At 49.0% G+C, this 15,104-nt stretch overlaps 1 protein-coding gene across 7 annotated transcripts in view; it reads left to right on the top strand.

Moving 5' to 3' along the window:
• Nucleotides 1–7,824: 7,824 nt before the first annotated feature.
• The window catches only part of FGFR1 (fibroblast growth factor receptor 1), a 42,723-nt gene continuing 35,443 nt past the window's right edge, over nt 7,825–15,104 (top strand). For all 7 annotated transcript variants that reach the window (XM_029936232.1, XM_029936231.1, XM_029936228.1 and 4 more), the window contains exon 1: nt 7,825–7,999. In XM_029936232.1, the coding sequence (XP_029792092.1) occupies nt 7,909–7,999 (91 nt within the window). In that variant the 5' untranslated portion in view covers nt 7,825–7,908. The remainder of the gene's footprint in view (nt 8,000–15,104) is intronic.

Genomic DNA, 15,104 nt, shown 5'->3' with positions numbered 1-15,104 from the left:
GGGGGAACGTTCTGTTCCAATCTGGTTCTAGGAGGTGGGGGAAGGGATGAGGGTTTTGCCCGGTGCGGTTCACTAGGAAGCGCTGCTTGTTGCTTCTCTGGCTCAGACCCTCTGCCCACCCCCCTCTCCTGCCTCCCGTTATGTTTGGGGTTGGGAAAAGAGGAACCCTCGTTTGCAGAGAAATTTATTGGCATTGTAGATGGAGTTCATTTAACACATATCCTATGAAGGCAGTCAGACACCTTCGCGCGGGGGTGGAGGAGGTGGTGGTGGTTGAAGCTTGCTTCTTTCTGGGCCCAGAAGCTGTTGGTCCACCAAAAAAATTTCTGCCGTGTCTTTTCCCCCCAACACTTTTCCCCCCCGTTTTCCAGATGTAGCAGCTGCATCTGGTTCCGTTTCACCCCACACCGCAGCCACATTAACATCCCTCTCCCTCCCTTCCCCCTCACCCAAATTAAAACTGCGATTCTTCAACTTGTCCTTACTGCCTCCCTCTTTAAAATTTTTTGGAGACTTGGAGATGAGAAAAGAGAGTTACTCTGGATCCCAAGTTATTTACGATCTAGATTGTGCCCAGAAAAAGGCTCGTAGGAGATAGGACCAAGGTTTTAGGGGGGTGGCACTTGCGGACGGTTCTGATGGAGGTGGCCTCTTTGGCCTTGGGTTTGACCCAGAACTGACGGAAGTTTCTGGAACCAAAGCATTCCTTTTTCCGTCCCTTCAATTAGAGCTGGAGCAGCCGCAGCTTCTGACTGTCCATAGCTCCGTCGGGTCTCTGACCGCCCGGTGGTGGCGTCACGCGTCCCTTTTCCACCCTCCCTGGAGCGAGCCGGGGGCGCAGCTGCGGGGGGGGGGGGCGGGGGATGTTGCTGCCTCGCGCTCTCCTTGTGCGTTTTAAAGGTGTTCTATGGGCTGGAAACTAAAGTGACACATTTTGCCTCTTACCGGTTACAGGATTGAAAGCCTAGCTTTGGCTTGTTGAGGGTTTTTAGGGTTTTTTTGTTTGTGTGTATGTTCTGTTTTTGTTTTTGTTTTTGTTTTTGTTTTGTAATAGCCTTTGAGGTTGGAAAGCACCTTATGGTCCAAAGTTGTGGGAGGATGGGGAGAGTTGGTCGCTCTCACCCTCTCTTTTCCAGTCTCTTTCAAATTGAAAACACTTCTCTGGTTTCCTCCTTTGGGCGGTAGTTTGGAGGCTGTAATGAAATCGCACTTTCTCTAGACATGGTAATTAAGGTGACTGTTTCCTCTGCAGATGTGCCCTGCCCTTTGCACCTCCGGACCAGCGCTTTTTTTGGAATACCGTCTAAACTGTAGAACCTTAGCCTTGACACTGTTTAGTAGAAAGTGGCCATTTTCCCCCTTGGCCCAGCCTCCTGGTTTCCTCTCTGAGGCTTTAAACGCTAAGCAGGGCCCCGTGGGACATGTCTCAGTCTAGCTAATTACCCCCAAGCCTGGGTCATCTCCTTTCCTTCCAGAGACCAAGGGAGAGCCATTGCCAACTGTCTGTCCTGATGGCCTGCCCCTCTAATGACTTGTTTATGTATTCCACCCCACCCCAGTTGGTTGGGAGAATCTCCAGGGAGAAACCCATGACCCCGGAGGAGCACAGGGTGTTTGGGGTCAGGAGGTTGCTGAGGCCCGGCTCTAGCAGGGTTGGTTGTGTACTGCATCAGTGAGGAGCTCCTTGAAATATCTATTATGTTCACTCTTAGTCATAGCCAAGTGTCAGCTCTTTAATGAGGGCCATCCAGATGGAGAGCCACTTGGACATGTGTACTTTCACTGCCCGTGTTTACTGTGCCTGTACCAATGCCCACTTTGTAGCATTTGCACAAATGGGATCTGGGACGTAGACAGCCGTGGTGCTTCTTTTCCTTGGTCAAAGTTCCTTGAACTTAGAAAGTTCCGGTAGAAGAGCAAGTGAAGCAAAAGCACAGGAAGAGAGTAGGAGCCTTGCAGGTGCTATTGTCCTTCCTGTCTGAAGGGAGATTAGAGTCCATCGAGGCATACCTAAGCCTGAGCTAGCTTTATCCCTGTTGGACTCCAGCCGGCAGGAAGAGTGCATTGAGCATTGAAGAGGCAGATTCCCACCATAGAGACCCAAGGAACATCCACGGGTTTTTGCTTTTAGTTGTATGCTTTGTGTTTGGGGTGTTGACCTGAAAAAAAGGCTCCTAAAATCAGGGAGTTGCTCCTGTGAATGTGGGGTGTTAGCAGCCAGCTTCTCTGAACACTCCCTTGTCTCTCCATTTTTAAATCTCTTCCATCAAGATGGCTGTCAGGGAAGAGCTTCTTGGGAAAGTTTGAGCCTGTCACTGCTGGAGCTGAAGAAGGTAGATAGAATTGATTTAGATGGCTTGTTCTGGAAAAGCCTCATCCCTTGAGATGAGTTTAATTTCCTCTTGGGAAATTTGCCTTGCATTTGTCTTCCCAAGAGTTTTGTCAAAGGTTTGGATGCACCAGGGACTGGTGGGAGTGCAGATGTAGAGCTTTAGAGAAGATTCTGTTGTTTCCAGAGAGGATTAAATTCCAGACGTGGGCCAGCATATTTGCTTTTCCCCCTCAGCTTGCATCTACCTTAAACAGAAATTCTCTTCTCGCTACCACGCCTTGCAATTAAAGAAGTTCTGTTTGGTCTTCCCTACCCACCCCAGGTGTCACCTGGGTGAACAACTCCAAGAGCGTGGTGGTGTTCCACCAGTCCATTTTGTCTTCAAAAGCAAGGTTTCCTAGATTATGGTGGAGCAATTAGTGTTTCACTTATTATTATTAATTTTTGGCATACCTCCCTCCTGAAGATATTTGCACACATTTTTTACAAAGACTCAAAATTTATAGGGCGCCTAGGTGGCTCAGTCGGTTAAGCATCTGACTTTGGCTCAGGTCATGATCTTGCAGTTCTTGAGGTCGAGCCCCGCGTTGGGCTCTGTGCTGTCCGCATGGAGCCTGCTTCCGATCCTGTATTTTTTCTCTCTGCCCCTGTCCTGCTTGTGCTCTCTCTCTCAAAAAATACATTAAAAAATATTTTAAAAATTAGTGTCTCCCTTGAACCAACTAAAATTTTGCAAGCTGACCTGCAGGACTTTTTTCAGGTGTCTATTAATTACTTGCCCTGGCACTCAATGGTGGGTAGAGAACGCTCACTTTGAGGGAGTGAGACCACTTTTGTTAAGAAGTCAGTCTTTTTCCCATCTAAAGGGATGAACGTTTTGGTGTTACTTCTTCAATTCTGAGGAATCAAAATATTTAGAAAATGTCTCATTTGATAATTTTTGAGATAGAATTTGGCTGGCTAAAAAGGAATACTTGACTGTGGCTTTTATCTGACATTGGCAGCCTCTTTTCTTCATTATCTGGGGGCACCTGGGTGGCTCAGTGGGTTAAGCATCAGACCCTTGTCAGCTCAGGTCATGAGCTCATGTTTTGTGAGTTCCAGCCTCGAGTCAGGCTCTGTACTGGCAGTATGGAACATGCTTGAGATTCTCCCTCTCTCTCTGCCTCTCCTCTGCTCTCTCTAAAAATAAATAAACTTAAAAAAAAAGATCTGTATCAGTTTCTTTTCAATCAGTCTTTCCTTCATTCACTTACTCATCCAATTAACAACTGTGTCAGCATCTGCTGTGCAGACCGTGGGTGCTGAGTGTATTAGGGAATGTTAGGCACAGACCCTGCTTCTTAAGGAGCTTGCCACCCCATGATACTTTTGAAATTCAGAGGAATGAGATCCTCGGCTTGAAGGCTCAAGAAAGACTTGTGGGAGGGGTAGGGTGTTCTTGTTTGCTTGTTTTTTGTTTTGATTTTGAGGTGGGATTCAGAGAATAAGAAGGCTTAGCCCATTAAAGATGAAGGAAGGGCAAAGAAGAGGGCATAGCATGAAGATCGCTTAGGATCATGCTGTCCCATAGAAATAGAGCACGATGGGACGCCTGAGGGGCTCTGTTGGTTGAGGGTCTGACTGTAGCTCAGGTTGTGATCTCACGCTTTGTGGGTCCGAGCCCTGTGTCGGGCTCTATGCTGACAGCTCAGAGCCTGGAGCCTGCTTTGGATTCTCTTCTCTCTCTCTCTCTTTCTCTCTCTCTCTCTGCCCTCCCCTGCTCACACTCTGTGTGTGTCTCTCTCTCAAAAATAAATGAACAATGGGGTGCCTTGGTGGCTCAGTCGGGTAAGCTTCTGACTTCAGCTCAGGTCATGATCTCGCAGTTTGAGTGAGTTTGAGTTTGAGCCCCACGTCCGGTTCTGTACAGACAGCTCAGAGCCTGGAGCCTGCTTCAGATTCTGTGTCTCCTTCTCTCTCTGCCCCTCTCCTGCTTACACTCTGTCTCTGTCTCTCTCTCTCTCTCTGTCTCTCTCTCTCTCTCTCTCTCTCTCAAAAATTGGGGCTCCTGGGTGGCTCAATCAGTTGAGTGTCCCAACTTCGGCTCAGGTCATGATCTTATGGCTCGTGGGTTCGAGCCCTGCGTCCAGCTCTGTACAGACCACTCGCTTGGAGCCTGGAGCCTCCTTCGGATTCTGTGTCGCTCTGTCTCTTTCTGCCCCTCCCCTGCTCATGCTCTCTCTCTCAAAAACAAATAAATGTTTAAAAAGTTTTTTAAATAAAAATTTAAAAAATGAACATTATAGAAAAGAAATAGAACACAGCCACCTGTAATCTTAGACTTTCTAGCAGCCATGTTTGAAGTTCAGAAAAAAAGAAACAGGTGGAAGTCACTTTAATTAATTGGTTGAGATTTTAATAATCTATTTAACTTAGCTCCATATATCCAAAATGCTATCATTTGAAAGTGTAGCCAATGTAAAAAAGTTATTGATGAGATACTTTACCTTCTTTTTTTTCACACCCAAGTTTTCAAAGTCCAGTGTGTATGTTTCATTTCTAGCACATCCTAATTCACATTGCCACATTCCAAGCAAGTTCTTGGCAGCCACAAGTGGCTAGTGGCCATTGCATGGGATAGGGTTTGAAGATGGATAGTGAGAAATACTTTCGTAAAGATAGGAAGTTTGTATCCTGTCGCTAGTTACCAAGTCTCCTGAGAGACTGGCCAGGAGTGATTCAAAGCACAGTGTCTATGATTCCTTACAGGGATTCGTACTTAGGAGAGGGCAGGCACTGTCACCTGCGCTTCCCATGAGATCCTCTTAACCATCTCTGATGGAGGCTGGGCAAATATTCCTTCCAACAAGTGGGGAAATGCAGAGGTTGTGTTCTCTCCTCCCGTCCCCAGTTGGGACCTTCGTGCCTAGGTGGAGGGGGGCTTCAGGTCCCTGGAGACCTGATGGTGTGGGAGAGGCTGAGGGCGGAGCCAGCTCCAGGTCTCTGAGGAAGCTCCTGAGTACACCTGCAAGGCTGCAGGTCACATCTGTCCAGCAATGAAGGAAGGGGACTGTCCCTCGGGGATTTTAAGAATTCATCAATTACTAGAAGGGGCAGAAGGTGTGGTGAAGGAGGAGGTGACAGTTCCAGGGTCCCAGACAGGATGTGGATTGGTGGTTTGGGTCACTGTGTTCTCTGTAGGTTTGTGGAATGGAGTATCTGCCCTCGACCTTCTCATTCCAGGGGTTGGTGCTGCAAGGTTGGGTTTTCTTGACGTCCTTTGTTTCATAGATGTGGGACTTGAGGCCCAGAGAGGAATACCTTTTTGGGGGGATGAGCTGGAGAGAAGCAGCCAGAAGAGTTTGAGGTACACTGATAGCAGAGCTGAGTGCCCCCAGCCCACACCTGTGAGGGTGCGGTGGGGGGGGGGGCTTTTCGGGGGACAGAGTGGCTGAGTGGTGGTAGCAGCCGCCTGTCTGCTACATTGAAAACAAGCTTAATGGCCTCAGCATGATACGACCCTTTCCACTGGATACTGAAGATTCATTCATTACTGTGGCAGTTCCTGCTGATATACTTGGGTTCTTAGCCAGGGGTACCTTTCTGGATGATAGGCCTGTATCTTTGGGGCATAACAAGATGTGGAATGTGGTTTACAGATGTCCTGTAGCAAGCATCACTTCTGTCCCGGGCCAGGGACCATGCCCCATGCTAGGTCCTAGACGGTCCTAGACAGATCTGTGATCTTCCAAGGGTCTTGTCTCCAACAAAGGCATTGAGGCACTCCTATCTCAGAGTTACCTTGGGTCTTTCCATGTCTGCTTGGTTTCTTTATGGCACAGGGATGTTCTTTGGAGAAAATGGGTTGTGCCAGGCAGAGCCATATCTGCTTACCCCTATTTGCCCCCTTGTGCCCTGTTCTTTAGCATCGAAAACAGGTGATGAGAGTCCTGGTGCTTTTGCCTTCCAGCTGCGTGGCCGGGGGCAAAGTACTTGACCTCTCGGAGTCTCAGTTTCCCCATTGCTTAAAGGGGAATATTAATTCCTACCCTCTTTAGAGTGAGGAAGTTTAATATGAGGAAGAAAAGAAGTTTCATAGGTATAAATTTATGTAAATTTAGTAAAATTTATGCTTCAAACATAGTAGGTTTTCAGTAAATATCCTGTTCTGTCTCCTCAAGTCCTTTCCAAATTTAGAACATTGAAAGAGAAATGTTTGTTTATTTAATGATTTGAAGTTATCAAACTTTAGTAAAGCCCTGAGAGGAAGCTAGTGGTAGTACATGCCTCCTCCCACTAGCAAGCGCCTGTGAACAAAGCCAAGAATCTGGGGGGCTTTCTGCCAACCGGGACTGACTCACTCATGGGGACTGACTCACTCATAAGGGGCCCTGTCTGGCTCCAAGGAGGCAGGACTGAAGCACCACATTAGGGCATGTTCCGGGGAAGTAGATTCTCCAAAAAGCTTGGATGGTTCCTTGGAGCATTTAGGACAGAAGCAACCTGGAATATGGAGATGTCACCCCTACCCGAGCCCAGACAGGGCCCAGAAAGTGTTATCACCTGGTAAATGCTTGGCAACAGCAACGATCCTGTTTCTTAAGACCCTCGGTGGTATTTAAATTTTTACCACTCCAAACCTGAGCAGGGTAGAGGGCTGCAGTCTGTGTTTTTCTGAGTGGGTCCCAGAAAGGACATTTGTATTCTTCAGCGTGATAATTTTTGTCCCTACTTGTGGATTCGTTTCTGCTGGTCATCAGCTGTCCCTTTGCAGCATAGGGGAGGAGCGTTGCACCCACCTTGTGGTTCTGTGCTCTGAGGTCCTTTATACGCTGGTGAGAGTTGTGTTCTGTCCCTACAGGAACTTCATAGAACCAGAGATCCCTGTGTTGCGTGTGGTTTAGAGATCAAAAGAAAGAACCCAGGAGATCACGTATTTCAGCTTCCTGGTTGCACAGGTCCAGGGAAGGTCAGCGTCGTACTGGCTTCCCAGTCCTTGGTTTGTTCCAGAATTCTTCACCTTCTGTACCCCTCACCAAAGGGCTGGTTTGCCCTGGAGGAAGTGCGGGGTGTATCCGGGAGAGGCGCCCGCACACAGCTGCCTCCTGCAGCCCCACCACGCCCTGCGGGGCCCTTGTCTGGGAAGGGGCAGAACTCTTAGGGATTTTCACGAGGCTCTTGGGGTTTCCAGCACAAATGATCTTGGGGCTTTTGCCTTGGAAAACTTCACGACAATTTTCCCAATGAGGCTTGCATGTAGCCCACACTCAGGAAGTAGTTGGAGAGCTGAATTAAAGCACTGTTTTGTCTAATTAAGGCCTATAACCTCAAATTCAGTATTGGGGCAGGACCACAGTTCCCTCCTTTGTGCCGTAAGAAGTAAGTTATTGCGTTAAGCACCCTTCTGGACTGGGTGACCGTGCGACACCCTGTAACTTTTTTTCTTCGCCTCATCTTCCCCCTCCCATGCAAATGCTCCTAACTCTTTGGTTTTTTCTTTCCCTAGAGTCAGCTTGCAAAGGAGGATCAAGCTCAAGACGGAGTCTCCATGGAGGTGTGGAGCCTGGCCACCAACCTCTAACTGCAGAACTGGGATGTGGAGCTGGAAGTGCCTCCTCTTCTGGGCTGTGCTGGTCACAGCCACGCTCTGCACCGCCAGGCCGGCCCCGACCTTGTCCGAACAAGGTAAGGCATGGGCCAAGGGCCCAGCCTGCACTCCTGGGCCTTGGAGAGCTGGCAGGCTAGGACACAGGTGATGTGGTTGACTGGGAAGGCTTCACCCTGGGGGGAGCAAAGGGCTCCTTTCTGTAGGAGAGGCTTCCAGAATACGTGGGCTGGTTTGCACCTGACTGTAAACACACCCAGCTTCAGCAGCAGTTGGGATCACAAAGGCTGATAACATCCCTTTGCCAGAGGTGACCTGCTTAGGGTGGGTCTATGCTTTTCTCTTCCAGAGAAAGAACCTCTGATCGGGATCTCAGAGCTGGCTCCCCAGCCTAGATGATGTATAAAATGGGGGCACAAGTGACTTATGAATTTGTTTGTTTAGAAATTGGATTAGGGGATGGTGAGGGGTGTGGAAGCTTGATAAAGACCTCTGGCTACTAGAAAATTGTTCCAAAGACCCATCTCCTTTGAGGGCTGGCAGTCATGGTCATGTGCCTGCCATTTTGCCATCCTTGACCACATCTGACAGGCTCTGCTTGGAGGCCTGCTGAGCAGTTTGCTTTGGATATGCACCACTGGAGGGATTTCAGAGAGATGGAGGACCAGGGAACAATTATGGTGCGTGGATGCTGGTGGAGATCTATAACTCGTTACAAATTCAGAGATTATTAGTAACTGGAGGACTTGCTCATGGGATTTACTAGAATTGTGAAAATACTTTATGCAGATTACAGGTACAACACACCTAGTGGCTTTCAGGGGCCTGTGAGAACCCTCTGTGAGAACTAACTGCTGCCAAAGGCTAGTGGCTTATGACTCAGTGTCTGATCATATAAATACTAAAGGTTGACAGGCAGTGGGTGAGAGGCTGAGGTGTGCACGTGAGGTAGTGGTTGAGTTTAAAGGACCATCAGTCTCAACTGTCAGGACCCATTGAATGATAAATCACGGGTGAGACTATTTTTCTCCTGACATGGTGATAGAGAAGGGCACATGAGACTTTCTGGAAGGTGTGCTTGGGTGTACCAGGCAGATTAATGTTGCATTCTGTAACAGAACTGAACGTAAGACTTGAGCTAGAACATGCCAGAGACCCAAAGTGGAAGAGATAGTATCTGCCCACAGGGAGTTTATTAGTAGAGAGACAAGTATAGAGGTAACTAAACACAGGGCAGACTGTGTTTTAACCACACAGTGGAGTCACAACAGTGCAGTGGGGATGCAGAGGAAGACGAGAGCAGAGAGCATCTGAGGTGGGTCTAGAGGGATGGGTGGGGGTTTGTTGGATGACTTCTAAGGAGGTTGGATTGGAAGAGGGGAAATGGAAGGTATTCCAGGTGGAACAGCATGAGTGAGGATACTGAGGCAGGATGGATAAGGTGTATGCAGAATGATTTGCCTGGTGAGCAGGTAGCTGTGGGAAGTAATACCTGGAAAAATTGAATTGCGTTAGCATATGGAAGGCCTTAACACGCTACGGAAACTGTGCTTAAATGGGTAGATATTGGGAATAAATGGGTAGATACAAGGAATCTTGACAAGTTCTGAGCAGGTAGTGATGTGATCCAGCTTTCAGAAAATTAACCAGGCAGTTGAATTTGGATAGATGGGAGGAAGAAGTCTGTTTGAATCCTGCTCCGTCATTTAATAGCAGTATTACTTGCTTTAACACATTACTCAAGCACACTCAGCCTTAGTTTGCCCATCTTTAAAATGGGGACAGTAATAATGGATTAAAAATGAGGTACCCAGATAAGGCACTCCAGGTAAAGTTTTGGTAGTTATTACTGCTGTTACCATAGTTGCCAGATCGATGAGTTAGACGTTTGTTTTGAATGTCTAGCTAGAGGAAGGAACCAGGCTGGGGAGCGTGAGATTGTAAAGGAAGGAAAAACCAGCAGACACTACAGAAATAGAATCTATGAATTTCAGTAAGTTAGCTGTCAACTCTGGGTGATTAGAGACAGAGACAGAATGAGAGACTAAAATAAAATGAGTGAATTTGTGAGGAGCAGAGATTTGGATCAGCGACAGTGTAGACGGTAATAAGGGAGTCCAGAAAGCAAAGAGGGCTTGGGTGAGGTTTGAGGGTATGAATTTACAATGGGCCCTAAAGTATCTTTTCTTTTTTTTTTTAACTCTAACAAACTTTTTTGCCCTTGAGACATGGAGAGTGGAGTAAGTGAATGGTATAGGTCTCAGGCCCGCGCACTTGTCGGTGGGGTGGGTGTAAAGAGAGTCACTGAAGCCACTGGCTGCGGATCCTGTGAAAGGAAGCCCAGGCAGTGATGGAGGGGAGAGCCAGGGGCTGAAGGTCTTGATGAGGAGGAAACCCAGGCCAGGAACAGGAGGGAGGGAGTAGGAAGGTGGAGGGGCTATTAGGAGGGCTCTGCAGCAGTGAAGACTAACCTCAGAGCACCATTTTTTTTAAAAATTAGCTTAACTGAGGTATAATTTATATTCTGAAAAATAAGAACAATTTTCTTAATATAATTTATTTTGAGAGAGAGTGCATGTGGGGGAGGGGCAGAGAGAACCCCATAAGATCATGACCCGAGGCAAAATCAAGAGTTGAACGCTTAACTGACTGAGCCGCCCAATTTTTAAGGGTGCGGTTCAGTGTGTTTTGATAAATATAACATCCCATGTAACTACCACCCCAGTTAAGGTCGGGAACGTTTTCATCACCTCCAGAACTTCCCACTCGCCCCTTTGCAGTCAGTCCCCTGTGCAGCACTGACCCTAGCAACCGCGGGGATCTACTTTCTGTCACTATAGACTAGTTTCGCCTCTTCTAAAATTTCATATAATTGCATCATGTGGTGACTATGTAGCCATTCCCCTGTTGATGGCCATTTGGGTTAACAGGTTTGGTTATTATTAATAAAATTCATGTGAACATCTGTGTGTAAGTCTTGTGTGGGCATAAGGTTTGTTTGATTGCCTTGGTTTTGATTTTGGCACCACTTCTTACTGTTGACTCTTGGGAAAGTTCCTGTGTGTGGAACTTCTATAAAATATAATGATAATGAACATCTGCTCCCAAGATCCAATAAGAATGTATGCAGAGCTCTTAGTACAGTGCCTGGCACACGATCAATGGGCAATAAATGACAGTAGTGGGTACTTTTTCCTGGGACCCCACAGAAGACACCACGTGGTGAGGGGCCTGTGGTTCCCTGGGTGGTGTGGAATGTGCAGGACACAGATATGGAAGTACACTGGACTCAGGGGACAAGCCCCAGACCCCTGCTTGGTTAAGCCCCCTGTGGGTGCGGTGTTGCTCTTTCACAGAGCTTACCCCTCCTGAGCTTTGTGGTAGCAAAGACATGCCCCCAGAGTCTTCAGAGGATTGCTGGGAGGTCATTAGGGAAAATCTGTCTCTGCGCTTTGTAAACCATAAGGTACCCCACACAGGTTAAGTATCACTGTATAGTCTTGGCCCTGCTGATAATTAAAAAATAATGCTGCTACTGTCCTCAGAAAAGACTATAATCTGTGTATAAAGGGTTTGTCCAAAAGTTTTAAACAACAAACTCTGCTCCCACAGAGAGCTTTTCCCCTTCAGAAGGGCCTTGCTGTAAGTGTGTGTGTGTGTGTGTGTGTGTGTGTGTGTGTGTGTGTGTGTGTGTGTGTGTAGCCCCTCCCCCGGTCCGCAAATGCTCCTGAGGGAGTGGGGAGGGCCTGGAGTTTCTGGCTGTCCTTGGAAAGTTGATTTAATAAGGGTTCCAGGAAAACCAGCCTCCCTCGGTCCCTCCCTCTCCTTTCTCTAGTTTGGGATCGTAAAGAGGCTAAGCGTGTTTCAGAGCAGGTCTTGAGGAAGGAGGACTGGGGGTTGTGTGGAAAGACTGAACCTGGCTGGGGTCATGGGCGGAGGGACAGAAATGCATCTTTAAAAAGATTAAGTACTGACTTGAAAGACATTTTGAGCTTGAAGAGGGTTGTGTCTGTTTATTTTTCTCTCCTTTAGAATAAGACTTGAGAAAGCAAGTGGGTGAATCTAAAACTGCTTGCAAGGCTACTTCTTGCAGCTGGGGCTGGGAGTTCTGCCCTTTTTCCAGCAGGAACGTGGGTTAAACACCCGGGTCCCCGTGGTAAAGGGGACAGCGTGTGGCTTGCAGTCTCAAAACACTTGCCTATATACTCAGAAACCTGCAACTAATAAGCGATTTAATGGGCTGGGGTTTTCCTGCTCCTCCCACCTATCCAGATTTGAAGGAGTCTGGTGGCCGGTTGGAGGGGGAGAGGTTACCCTTAATGGAAAAGCTGCACGTTTCCATTTCTAGCTGCAAGCGCCCTAGATGCCTGGCGCCACAAAGCAAGGCTTTGTCTTTGTGTTCCATGAAACCTGCACCCTGGTGGGGAGGCGACAAGCAGTACTGGAGACATTGCCCCAGCTTCAGGTGGGAGGGCCCTGGCCACCCCAGGCCACCCGCCAAGGGGTCCCATGCTGTCTTTGGCCCCAAGGGGTATGCACTTCAGCCTGGCTGAAGGGGGAGCCGCAAATAGGTACCCGAGGGTATCCCACTGCCTGCCTCAGACAGGCCGCGCAGCTGATTGGTGTGGCCAGGGGACCGGTGCCCCGTGGCCGTGCTGGGGCACACACCCAGGAGCGTCCCTCTGCCCCATCTGCCCCCAACATCGTTTCTTCCTATCTGCTTTGAATGCACACTGGGTGTTCAGGAGGAGTTTCTTGCCCCTCAGCCAGAAGGCAAGTGGAATTACATGGAGCAGAAGACGACGGTCAGGTGACCCCCTTGAGAACAAGGTTGCAAGATTTAGGTCGGTAGAAATCTGTAGGGTGCTTACCTACCAGGTTTCCCCAGAGGATCCAGTCTGTCCCACATCCTTTTCCCCAGAGAGTGGAGGCCCGAGTGCCTCTGAAAGGGCATGTTTGCAAGCGTTCCCAGAGCTGAGCTGAGCAGGGTGGGGGTAGGGAGACCCAGGGCTCAGCCTGTGAGAGAATGTGAAGGAGGAGCACTCACGTGTCCTGCTTGACCACGCTGTGCAAGTGCAGAAAGCCACTCCAGGGCTGTGTTCTTGGCTCTGGCTTCTGCATTGCTACACTATTAGCTTCACTGATTTTCCACTCTGGCTTTGCCAGCCAGCTCCCCGAAGTCAGAGAGGAGGAATTTCTCAGGGAAGAACAAATGGCTGTCCAGAGCCCTTGCTGCGGGTGGGGGAGGGGAGGGAGCCCAAACAAAGAATGAGCCTGGGATTTTGTCACCTGGTTTCTGTGACTACCTGGAGCCTGGGGTAGGCAGGAATTGCAGGGAGAGTGCCAACGGTTCCTTTGGACCCTGTGGCTCCAACATGGAGGTGTGTCAGCAGGGCTTGGCCGGGGTGCTTGCTCCCGGTCAAGCAGAAGCAGTGAGTGATGGCTTGTGTCTGGGGCGGTGATGGATGGCCTTGGGAGAAGTGGGTTCTGGGGAGTCATTATCCGGGAGGGCCACGTCCGGGGTCAGAGAGCCTGACCAGCAGCTGCGCCCTGTTTTCACAGTGCCTGGTTCCTTTGGGGCCACTGGGAGCTCCAGCTCACCCGTAGACATCACCTTTGCCTCTTCCTTCCTTCCCCGAAGGCTGGAAGCGAGACAAGTGTCTCCCCGCTGACCGGGGAAAGTCCAGCTGCTCTGGTGGTCTCCTGAGTTCAGCTGCCCAGGCCTCCCTTTCATTCTGGAAAGATGGCTCATTTACAGACTTACTGCAAGCTTCTCTTCTCTCTGCCCTCCCACCCTACACCCTCCCTTCAGGCCCCAAGTGATTTAGCTAAAAGTTAATAGCTCTACCCGGGCTCTTAAGGGCCTGGAGTAAATCCCAAACTGTTTCCTCTCAAGAGAAGCCTTCTGGAGTCAGGACTGCTCCTGACCGAGGAGGTTTGCTCTGACTTCAGCTGGTGACAGCCAAGCAGGGGACACAATTGCCTAAAGCCCGCATGGTGGACTGTTGCCGCTTTTTATTATTTTTTAATTTTTTATTGTAAATAAAACTTCTTTTCATCATTTTCTGGTGGGTTTTTTTTAATGTTTTTTATTTATTTTTGAGAGACAGCACAAGCAGGGTAGGGTCAGAGAGAGAGGGAGATACAGAATCCAAAGCAGGCTCTAGACTCTGAGCTGTCAGTACAGAGCCTAATGTGGGGTTCAACCCTACCAACCTTGAGCTGAAGTCGGAGGCTTAACCGACTGAGCCACCCAGGCGCCCCTAGGCTTCTTGCCTCCTAATTGTAGCTCCTGTCTCAGAGTTGCTCTTTCCTGGTTGTCAGTTCACTTGGACTCTCACCTTTCCCCTTGCCAGATGAGGTGCTCACTGCCTTCATTTATTTTTTTTTTAAATGTTTTATTTATTTTTGATACAGAGAGAGACAGAGCATGAGAGGAGGAGAGGCAGAGAGAAGGAGACACAGAACCGGAAGCAGGCTCCAGGCTCTGAGCGTCAGCACAGAGCCTGATGCGGGGCTCGAACCCACGAATGTGAGATCTGACCTGAGTCGAAGTTGGAGGTTTAACCGACTCAGCCACCCAGGCACCCCTACTGCCTTCATTTAAAGACTTTGCTCCTTGCAAACTGGGCAGCCCTGGGGTGAGGCGTCTGTCCAGTTAGTCTCCCAGAAAGACTGGCTCTGGCAGAAATTGAAACTCAGTCCTCCTTCCTTATCCCACACACTGTGGCATGGCCGAGCCTCCTGGGATGGGTTGTATAAAAGGAGGTGAATGGTGGGGCAGCTGGCACTGTCATTGGAGTGACTGCGGGCGCTTTTCCCTACCCCTGCACGTGTAGGTGCTTGGAGCCTCAAGTGGGTGAGAGGGTCAGGGAGTTTGGCGAAGATGGGCCTCAGTTACAGGCTTGGGCAGGGAGAAAGGTTAAAATCCACCAACACTGAACTTTCAAATACTTAATCAACAGAGAAAGTTGAGTTTAGAGTTTAGCCCTTATTAAATTTTCTCTAGGATTGAAAACTAGCCTCTGGGGGCGCTTGGGTGGCTCAGTTGGTTAAGCATCCGGCTTCGGCTCAGGTCATGATCTTACGGTTCGTGGGTTCGAGCCCCGTCAGGCTCTGTGCTGACAGCTCAGATTCTGTGTCTCCCTCTCTCTCTGCTCCTCCCCTGCTCCTGCTGTCTCTCTG

Source organism: Suricata suricatta, chromosome 1 (genome assembly GCF_006229205.1).
Source record: "Suricata suricatta isolate VVHF042 chromosome 1, meerkat_22Aug2017_6uvM2_HiC, whole genome shotgun sequence".
In the NCBI taxonomy this organism is placed as follows: Eukaryota; Metazoa; Chordata; class Mammalia; order Carnivora; family Herpestidae; genus Suricata; species Suricata suricatta.
This window is presented reverse-complemented; position numbering and strand designations above follow the sequence as displayed.